This window comes from Coenobita brevimanus, chromosome 40 (assembly GCF_032717465.1).
Source record: "Coenobita brevimanus isolate Jiangsu-jjx chromosome 40, ASM3271746v2, whole genome shotgun sequence".
Classification (NCBI taxonomy): Eukaryota; Metazoa; Arthropoda; class Malacostraca; order Decapoda; family Coenobitidae; genus Coenobita; species Coenobita brevimanus.
This window is the reverse complement of record NC_136993.1, coordinates 62,621,000-62,631,983: the sequence shown is the minus strand read 5'-3', so window position 1 is coordinate 62,631,983 and position 10,984 is coordinate 62,621,000. Positions and strand designations below refer to the sequence as shown.

Genomic DNA, 10,984 nt, shown 5'->3' with positions numbered 1-10,984 from the left:
ATGATTCTCAACATTATTACTGAGAGAAATGAACAGTGGTAAAGGAGGTAAAATGATGGTCTCATCATCAACCTTATTTAGGATGTATGTGACTTTTCATTGAGAGAGAGAGAGAAAAAAAAATAGTCACGGAGAGCTTGAAAGTCGAAGCAGTACCCCAGACATTGAAAATTGCATAATGTATATGTCTCCTCCCCCCCCCCACCACCCCGAGGAGGACCATAATCTATATACTGTACTTCTATAATTCCCATCCTGTCTATCTGTTTGTACCCTCAAGTTAGCCAAAACGGTGCATTACAGAAAAAAACTATTTTTGAACCAGTGAACCTAAAATGTGCTAACTTAAAGAATGCTTTAAAAAAGGGGGGTGTAATCGGCTTCCGGTTACCAAAAATATTGTTAATTAACACATGTCCATATCTTACATTACGCAGTAAATGCGCCAGGGCATTTCTGTGTAGTTTCATGTCACTAGAGAGAGAGAGAGAGAGAGAGAGAGAGAGAGAGAGTTTGTCTGCCTGTCTGTCTGTCCTTTATGGAAATCAAGGGGGATGCATATAGAACTCTTTCTACATAGCCAGAAAATATGGCTGGGACGAGGTGTTAGACAACGGGGCGCAATATTACGCTTCACAATAACTACATATCAAAAGAGGATACTTTCAGAATTTTAGGATGTGATGACACATGTCTTCATATAACAGTGAGATAGTCAGCAATCTGCGAGAATACTTCAAGGGAAAAAAAGTTGAGCTAACCAGGGCATATCTTCAAAAAAAAAAAAAAAAAAGTAAGAGCAATATGACGAACACAGAGGATACCCTTAACAAATATTCAGTTGCTTCCACTTACAAACTGTGAAGAAATATTACTTAATACAGAACACACATATCTACAGCAGGCAATTCAGGCAGCTCAGATTTTTTATTAGGGGGTTGAGCGAAATCTTGAAGTGGGATGGAGGGTTAATGTTAAATGAATGAACATAATGTCCATTAAAATAAAAATCCTGTACAAAAAGGATATGGATGTGTACTTGGTGCGTCCCTCTTGTTCTGATTTATGGAAGGGAATCCTTCAGTACAGCAAAGTGGGACTGATTGTGTTATGTATCAGATATAGAGATAAGAAAGCTTCTTGAAGAATAGAATAATAACAACTAGATTTAAGCACCACAGTCAAAACATGGGTGAGCAGGATACAGACTTAGCAGTTCAGACAATACATGAAGAGAGGACGGAGGGCAAAGGACAACCAAGTGCAAAGTCGAGATTTGCTGTTTCACTGAGGCTGGTTGGAACAGTCTGGCAGCCATGACATTATAGGATTGATTGATGAGACAGGTCTTCGTCCATCAGAATACTTGTTTTTAACACACACACATACATTTTTGTAATGTGTACAACTCTAAGCAAGGGCTTCACAGCCCATTACCATGGCCCAGTAGTCCTCCTACGTCATACACCACCACCAGTCACCACTTCAGCACTAACACCCACCGTCCAAACTGAACAGGCTACATTCTAGGACTGCCTCGTACAGGACTGATGTACTGGTATTAGTGGAGGTATTTTTACGACATGTCAGCGGGTCGTCCGGTAGATTAGTCAAGTCTGCTTTAATGAAATTCAAATCCCTAAACTGTTCCCTGCCCCAGTGGGGATTCGAACATGGGTCCATTAAGACTGCAGGCCAGCATCTAAAGCGTGCATGTGTGTATAAATTAGTTGTGTACGAAAAAGCCATGGTATAATTCCACATAAATCACGTGATGCGTAGCACATTAAACACTCCTTATTCATGATGGTGACAAGACTCCAATTTTCATTGCCATGTCGCATGCCGCAGGTGGGTCTATTTATACAAGGAGACAGTAAAGTACCAGGGATTTCTGGTGTTGATAGGTCCACCACTAAGTTACTCATTCTATCTCCATATTTCGTAACGGTATTTTTTTACCTACGCCAAGAAGGTTATGTTTTCACCCTTGTCCGTTTGTTTGTTTGTTTAATTGTTTGGTTGTGTGCAAGATTACACAAAAACAACTGGACGAAATTCCACGAAGCTTGGAAGAAGAATGGGCCTTGGTCCAGAATACACTCCATTAAATTTTGGTGCAGATCCAGATAAAGGTGTGGATCTAGGATTTTTTTTTCACTTTCTTTAGCAGTGCGAGATAGGGCGTTGGCGGAGGTATGCGCTCTACTGAGTGCCATTCTAGTTCGTGCTGTGATTATATTATACGCAGAGGCTCTATTAAAAAAAAACTCTGTGACTCATGTCCATCCATTGGTACCTTTCTCAATATTTTTCAACTTTAATTTTTTTTTCAGACAAACATGGAATGCTGTCGTAACGGAGTGTGGTGGTATATGGTGGCGATGGCTATTATGGTTGCGAAGGAAATGAGCGTGAGTGAGCAGGTAGTGGGCGTGGGTGTTGATGGGGTGGGCGTAGAGCAAGTAGCCGAGATGGTGGGTCAGGTGGTGGAGCAGCACCTCACCGGCTGTCACCTGGTGCTCCTTACCACCAAACTACACTCACCTATCATATCAACAATTGTCATGTAAATATTACATTACTGATGGTATAGTTTACACATACAAGAAATCAGAGGAACTGGTAGAGAATTTGTACCCGGTTGATGATGCTTACCTGGCTTGGGGATGGGGATAACTACAGGAGCACCCCAACAAGCCAGAACCTCACCAATATACCAGACCTTATTAAACAATGACAGCAAAGACGAAAGCATGTGATGTCAAAAGGCAAAAGGATTATGATCACAGCGAAGAGAGGAATGCCGGCAATGCAACAAAACTGCCGACGTTCAGGTATAGAAAAAGGACATTATAAGACTCCCCCCTCCCCCACACAGAAGAGGCAAAACTGAGACCATGAGATTTTAAGCGTGGATAGTGGCATGCCGAACGTGAATCTGTATCTATCTGTGACGCGCTGGCAATATGACTGAGAAGCAACTCTGCAACAGCAAAATGACCAGCCACTGTTCCACCTAATGATGATAAAGAAGGAGAGGGAATGGTAAATTTCCATGATTTTTTTTTCTCACCCAGTTCCACACCTGAGTGAGAGAAGTCCTTGAGTTGATGAAGGAAACAACCCTTTCAGGATGATCGTCTGGCCTCCTTTAATATGCAGTACACATGAGCTCACGCGCTCCGATACGACACCAAATACCGAGGATCCCAGTAGTGGCGATGATGCCGAGAGAAGGCGACTAGTTTGGCTCTACATTCCCAGTTCCACCAAAGAACTGGATCTTTAGGAAACTGATCTTTCGTTCTTGGAATAGATAACAGTGCCGCTGTGCACAACACTCAGTGAAGTAAGACACTGCCTCATTAACAGAGCCAAAATCATTCAGAGGATAGTCAATGGAACTTGATTCCATGAAACATGGCGAGTCTGCCCTATTCATATGCCAGAAAGGAAGTGTTTTGCCAAATCTGGCAACACACCCCAGAAAAATGTAAAAAAAAGCTTGGCCCAGGTACAAATCAGCATCAGTAAAAGCTCCAGTCTTGCTATGGAAATGCATCATCTCACTGAAATTCAAAACACCCAACTACTCATCCTCCAAGAAGGATGCCAGCATAACACCTTGATAATTGGCCTCATTTTCATCGCACAGTGGATGATGAACATTCAAATCGCCTAGAAAAAGAGAGAGAGAAAGAAGACTATGAAGTTTGTGTTCCAGATCTACACTTTCGACAGTAGTACTTGGGGGAAGATAAAGACTACAAACTTTATATTGTTTAGAAGTGAGATTTGCCAGCTGGGTGCTCGAGAAGTTTCTCGGCGTTTCGTTTACAGTAGTTCCGGTATCAGTACGAGTCAGAGTTGCCAGTTTGCCTGTTATTCGTGAGCGTATTTATTTCGTAAGTTATGCATAAATTTTTCTGCTCTTTTTTTCTATAATGTTTTATGTATGTGATTGCTTGTTAAATTACGTAATTTAAGTTTGTATGGTAAATGATTCAGGTGTTATGTAATGTAAGAAAACTCTTTACATGTTTTGACATCCGAGTTGGTAACTGATGTTCTCGTAGAATGTAGACGATTCTCGAATAATGCAAGATTATATAAGATGGGGTAGAGATTATTACAAGTTTAGTCGGGTTTCAGGTCAGTTTGTTTGAAGTGCAGTCGGTTTTGGTTTAATGCAATGTCGGTGTGGTGTCAGTGAAGATTGCGTACTTTCGGTAGCCTACTTGTAAAAACAGTGGCAAAGCGTGACGAGTTATTGTAGTTTGTACTGTATATCATTGGAACTTGAGAAAGCAGTGAAGTGTCAAGCATTAAGTGTAATTACTGTCAGTCAAGATTATTTTCGGTACTTGTGTAATAAGTATTGGCAAGCATTAAGTGTGCTAACAGTGAAGTGTTGTTAAGAATTAAGTGTAATTGCAATCAGTAAAGTCTGTATAGCTCCAGTGCTTGTGAGAACTGTGAAAAGAAGTTGGAAATCATTAAGTGGAATTGCTTGGAAAATAAAGACAGTGAACTTTAAGGAACCAGTATTTATCTTCGCCTCAGCTGATCTTGTGTACATTACACCTAAGGCTGACCATAGGAAGAACAACTCACTGGGCAACGTCCTTCCTGTACTGTACTACTGCTGTTGGAGCCTGTGGCAGTGTGGGGACTGGGACGTAACACTGGCGTCAGGAGTGTGGGATTATTATCTCAGGGCTGCAGTGAGACTAACCTTCGACATGGAAGCAGAAGGTGTGAAGACAAGATCTAGAGCTAGGCAGGAGGAGAAAATTTCTCTGGCGACAATCCTGAAGCTAATACAGGCACAACGTGAAGACCACAAAGAACAATTAAAAGCCCAAAGTGAAGGACAGAAACAGCTTGAAGAACAATTACAGGCACAGAAGAATGAAATCAAAGAACAATTGCAAGCACAGAACGAAGAACAGAAAGAACGATATGAACAGCTTCATAAGGCACTACAGGAGCAACAGAGGGAATTACAGCTGAGGATGCAAGGACAGCTAGATGTTTTCATAGGGGAAATGAAGGAAGAACAGGAACAATTGAAGGAGGAGGTATACGCTGAGCTATGGCAACAGAAGTAAAAGCAATAATGTGACCGTGTGCAAACAACATGTAGACGATCAGTTGAAGACAGTGAGGAAATAGTAACGGAGTGCAAACAGCATGTGGAAAACCAGCTTAAGATTAGTGAGGAAATAGTGATGGAGTGCAGACAGCATGTAGATAACCAGTTGAAGCATGTAGTTGGTCATGTTAAGATAATTAGTGAGAAAATTGAGTCTGTAGAGAAATATTGCACTGCTGAGCCTCAGGTTAGTGTACAGGGAGCTTATGAAAGGAATGGACAGCATATGGTGAATCTTGACAGATCACAGGCATCTAAAGGTAGCATTACAGGGCTGAATAATCAGAATGCAGATGGTTTAAGTCCTGGCATTAATTATGATGCCCCAGTTTTTAGGCCCCAAACCAGTGAAGTGCATGGCTATAGTGGGGGTCCAATTAAAAAGAAACCTCAGGAATTTGATGGTAGAGTATCTTGGGAAGCTTACCAAGCACAGTCTGAGTTACTTGTGGATCAGAATGGGTGGGATGATAGGCAGAAGGCAGTGAGGCTTGCTACAAGCCTTAAGGATGCCTCAATGGAAATTCTGGGTCAGATGTCAGTGATGGAGAGGAACAGCTATCAGTCCCTAGTAGAAGTGCTGGAGCACAGATATGGAACCATGTACCAGACTGAGGTGTACAGAGCAAGATTCCGGGGCCGTGTACGGGCTCGAGGAGAATCCCTACAGCAGCTTGCTCATGACCTGGAGAGTATGGTATACAAGGTGTACCCTGGAGCAGCACCTAACCTATTGGCTATTCTACTGAGAGACCAGTTCATCGATGCTCTTAACTGCGCAGAGTTGAAAGTGCAAGTAAAGCAGGCACAACCAAGAAGCATCCAAGAAGCACTAGCTAGGGCTCTAGAATTTGAGTCCTACATCAGGTCCTGTACATCCACCTTTCAGGCAGGTCGTAGTGCAGGATTCAAGGCAAGAAAGGGGCAGGTATGTGAAAAGGAAAAATTTGAGGGAAGTTGCTGGTACTGTGCAAAAGCCAGGACACAGAAAAGAGGACTGCCACAAGTGGAAGAGGGAACAGGAGAAGACCAGAGAAGGCTGCTGGTTCTGCGGGATGTCAGGGCACAAGACAGAAGATTGGCACAAATGGAAGAAGGAACAAGAACAGAGCTGCAAAGCCTATGGGATGGGCCTTACACCATGTTGGACCGCATATCAGATGTAACGTATCGGATTCGGGGAGACAGGAAGTCTCGCCCAATGGTGGTACACATGAACCATCTGTGGCAGTGCCATGGGCCAGGACAGTACAGCTGGGACGTCTCCGAGGAATCATGCTCACCCACAGCCGAGGATGTTGAGGAGGACCAAGGAGCTGAAATGCAAGAGGATGGTGACAGTTCCCCAAGAGAAAAGGCGAATCAAGAAGAGGACCAAGACCTTCCTGTTGGAGTGAACTGTGTGGAGGAGCAAGGACATCATCAGAAGCAGCATAGAAGAAGACCTGATAAGTTGAAGGATTATCTTGTTTATAGTTGGATGTTTCATTAGGATTAAGATTTATGTTTGTATATACTGTTTAGTTTTGTCGGGATGACAAAGAACTAGGTAAGGGGTAGCGTTAAGAAGTGAGATTTGCCAGCTGGGTGCTTGAGAAGTTTCTCTGCATTTCGTGTACAGTAGTTCCGTATCAGTACGAGTCAGAGTTGCCAGTTTGCCTGTTGTTCGTGAGCGTAGTTATCTCGTAAGTTATGCATTAATTTTTCTGCTCTTTTTCTCTATAATGTTTTATGTATGTGATTGCTTGTTAAATTACGTAATCTAACCCGCCCCGTCCCGACCGATTTTCCACCACTGACTCCCCCCAATCCTGACCAATTTTGGAAAAACAAATTTTGGGCTCAAACCTCCGCTTTTGGTGAGAAACATCGAAAATTCATAGAGAAATCACTCATCTGAGGTTTAAAATACGAATACAGGTAGCAGTACCCCTTACCTTAGTGGGTTTTCTATCAGGCTGGCTCCAAAGAAAACGAGTTCTATTGGAGGGTAACTATTCCACACCACTCGTAAACAGTATTTATTTATTTATTTGGAATGAATTTATATGTAGTACGAGAGTATATTGGTTTTCACACAGTAATATAGGCAATATAAGCATTGCTTCACTCACCAAACACATCAACCTACCTGACCTTTTTTGGTGGTATTACCTGATCATCATTTCTGACTGTTTCTTCCTCTAATGCTATGTAAACTATGTCCTCCACATTGTCAATGATTGGGTAATCACTCTGCCCTGAATTTTGTACCATGGTACATGTCTTTACTGGCCAGATCACTGGTAACAGGTGAATTGCCGAGACAATGATGTGCAGGGGGGAGGGAGGTCATGCGGGGTAAGGCATTGTCCCTGCCTGGCATCTTGTAGAGGAAGGTGTCCTGTGTATACATACCAATAATGACGCGTGAAAATTGAAAATTGTGCAGATTAGGGACCTTGCAATTCATGCGCATTTATATACGTCAACGGGACTCACAGTGACAAAACGTGTGGACGTATATATACGTCAATGGGATGCGGCGAGTTTTCATGTGGTAAATGATTTAGGGTGTTATGTAATGTAAGAAAACTCTTTACATGTTTTTATATCCAAGTGGACAACTGTTGTTCTCATAGAATGTAGACAATTCTTGAATAATGCAAGATTATATAAGATGGGGTAGAGATTATTACAAGTTTAGTTGGGTTTCAGGTCAGTTTGTGTGAAGTGCAGTCGGTTTTGGTGTAGTGCAGTGTCAGTGTGGTGTCAGTGAAGATTGAGTACTTTCGGTACTTGTAAAAACAGTGGCAAAGAGTAACGAGTTATTGAAGTTTGTGTATCACTGGAACTTGAGAAAACAATGAAGTGTCAAGCAATAAGTGTAATTACAGTCAGTCAAGATTATTTTCGGTACTTGTGTAATAAGTATTGGCATGCATTGAATGTACTAATGGTGAAGTGTTGTTAAGCATTAAGTGTAATTGCAATCAGTAAAATGCGTATAGCTCCAGTGCTTGTGAGAACAGTGAAGTGAAGTTGGAAATCATTAAGTGGAATTACTTGGAAAATAAAGATAGTGAACCATAAGGAGCCAGTGTTTATTCTCGCCTCAGCTGATCTTGTGTACTGTACACCTGTCTGACCATAGGAAGAACAACTCACTGGGCAACGTCCTTCCTGTTCTGTACTACTGCTGTTGGAGCCTGTGGCAGTGTGGGGACAGGGACGTAACAATATCAACAGCATTGAAAAACCGTGACGGCAATGCCTTGCAGATGAGTAAGAAGGTCCAGATGAGTGAATGGAAGATCATGATGAAGGAAGATAACAGCACTTCTATGATGACCTTGGCTTGGAACAGGACCAGAATAAAAGGCACAGTAACCAAAAGGACCTAAAGCAACAGAATCACAAATCATGGTCTCCTGGACGGACATGCATACAGGCGAAATCATGCAACAACATGACGTGAATCCTCTCAGCTGGCACGTTATCCTTGACAATTTCACTGAATGATAGAACAAATATTGGAGGAAGGATCAGGAAAAGATGCAGAACTGGAAAGCCCCTGTTGAGCAAGTAAGTTTGGATTGATGTTTAGGAAGGCTCTCAGAAAGAGTTTGCCCAGTACAATGAACTCATACAATGTGCCGACCATCAGAAGGCAAACGTAAGGAAGAGGATTACGATAGTTTTACAATACTCCTCTTCTGAACTGGAAGAAAAGATCATGAAAATCGGCTTGCAGGCTGCCCTAGGTGAAGTCGGGTTGCCAGGTCCACAAGCAGAAGCCTCAGAAATTGAAGCAGACTCCACAAGAGCAGATACCTACAAAGATAATATCCCATGTGGCAGAAATGAAGCACCAACAATCTATGCATCACCATTCCCAAGTCGAAACTGGAACACCAGTGAAACGCCATCTTCAGCCTGCACCTGGCTAGATTCCAGAGCAGCAGAGAGGTCAACACAAGGATCGACAACAGAGAATTTTGGTGGACACTTCTCAGGCTCAGAGGACTCTGAAGAACCATGGTGACTCTCACCAGGTACTGATGGTCCTTTGGGGAGGTTGGACAAGGCAGTACAAGGAGATACATCAACGTGGACATCCGCCACCACCACAGATGTAAATAAACTTTCAGCCACCGAAGTGGAGGCAGAAACAGTCTGACAAGAGGGTGGGCAAAAACCAGTCTTACAAGCACTGCAAACCTGGGGAACAGCATCGTGCAAATCACCAGGTGGAGAAGTGAGTAATGGAATAGATCGAGTCAGTTTCTGAGACAGAGGAAAGAACACAGGAGCACCAGAAATGATAGAAGCATAAGTAACCACATGCTGGAAAAAACGAGCCTGGACCTTCCTCTTTGCGTCACGAAATGAGATCTTATCATGTACGAATGGACAGAATCTCCTGCAGGAAGCGAGTACATGGGGACCCCCACAATGATAGCATTTGAGGGACCCTGGACAGTCACCAGTTAGTCTTGAGCCACCACAAGAGACATGGAAGGTCAGCCTGTGAATTGCAGCAAAAGTGGCTAACATGTACATACCCTTGTCAGTGAAAACTCAACTTTGGTCAGCACATATGGCTTCACAGGAAGTGATAACCAAGCGAGTTTCACAGAACCAGGCAATGTTAACTTGGAATAAGGTCAAATTTGGGGTCAGAATACCATCTGTTTTCCTCTACAGGCATTCAACAGTCATCACACCAAAAGATCGCAGTTCCTCCAACAACCACGGTCCAAGTATCGAAGTAGGCTACGGGAAATAATGACCCACTTACCCTGGCTATAAATATTATCAGGAACACAGAAAACATTACCAGAAACAAAGGTCAGAGCTGGTAGACAGGAGGTCTCATCTGGAGAGGGCACCTCTACAGTGATGCTTCCATCCCTCTGAGAGGAATTTTAGGTCCAAGGCCACAAGCAGAAACAATCACATGGCACAATCCAAAAATGTCAAATTTTAACACTAACCCACCCACAGAGAATTTCAGCAATAGATAATTCACGTATGAATCAGGCATTGTTTCGTCAAAGTCTGACCCCAAAGCTGCACCAACCCGATGTGAGCTCCTCCAAGTCCCGGTTGGATAGTAGGGTAAAAGAGGGCAGACCCCAAGAGCTTCAAAAGGCTTCAAAGTGGCCATCAAAGATGGAGCGTCTGCAAGTCCAGGGTCACGTGCAAAGTCCTCAACAGGATTAGTATGCAACAGAACCACATACAGAAAAAAATACATTATTCCCCACCCCTCCACCCACAATGGAGCCCAACGAAGGGAGCCAATATCCTAAGGATAACACACCTGGCAACCCCAGAGGTAGTGACCGTGTATACGCAAGTAACCCAGGGAAACCACACAAGGGTGATTATGGGATGATAGGAATCACCAAGCTCCCCAGTGCCCACTTAACTCTAGCCAACAAATGACCAGTTGACTGACCTGGTCGAGCCTAACCAGGCTGACTATCTAACCAAAACAGAAACCAAAGAGGTGAGCTGGTAGCTGCAGGGTGCATTGTGCAGCACCACTCAGTGCCCAGGACTTCCGTTTCCTACCAAAATGGGATGCCATGTGTGGCAGACAGTTGGGGAAGCAAAAACCCTGCCAAGATGGCTGATGAGCCTGAATGGGCAAGATCACCAGCAGGTCTCCTCTACTAGTAATGCAAGGAGGGGGGAGGGTGCTTGGTTCATGAGATCGACAGATGCCGAACCCTACAAATGTAAGCAGGCCACCAGAGCAGGTGACAGTGCCAGTCACATTTCAAGCCCAGCCACCATATTAAAGTGACCTCCCAGTGTGTGTGTGTGTGTGTGTGTGTG

The 10,984-nt window shown here is 43.4% G+C and overlaps 1 protein-coding gene across 1 annotated transcript in view; it reads left to right on the top strand.

Annotated features, from left to right (window-relative positions):
• The first annotated feature begins 2,474 nt into the window (after window positions 1-2,474).
• LOC145397238 (glutamate receptor ionotropic, delta-1-like) overlaps window positions 2,475-10,984 on the top strand; it is a 33,751-nt gene continuing 25,241 nt past the window's right edge. Inside the window, exons 1-4 of the mRNA XM_080270433.1 lie at window positions 2,475-2,569; window positions 8,999-9,178; window positions 9,845-9,908; window positions 10,145-10,323. Of these exons, the coding sequence (XP_080126559.1) occupies window positions 2,475-2,569; window positions 8,999-9,178; window positions 9,845-9,908; window positions 10,145-10,323 (518 nt within the window). The remainder of the gene's footprint in view (window positions 2,570-8,998; window positions 9,179-9,844; window positions 9,909-10,144; window positions 10,324-10,984) is intronic.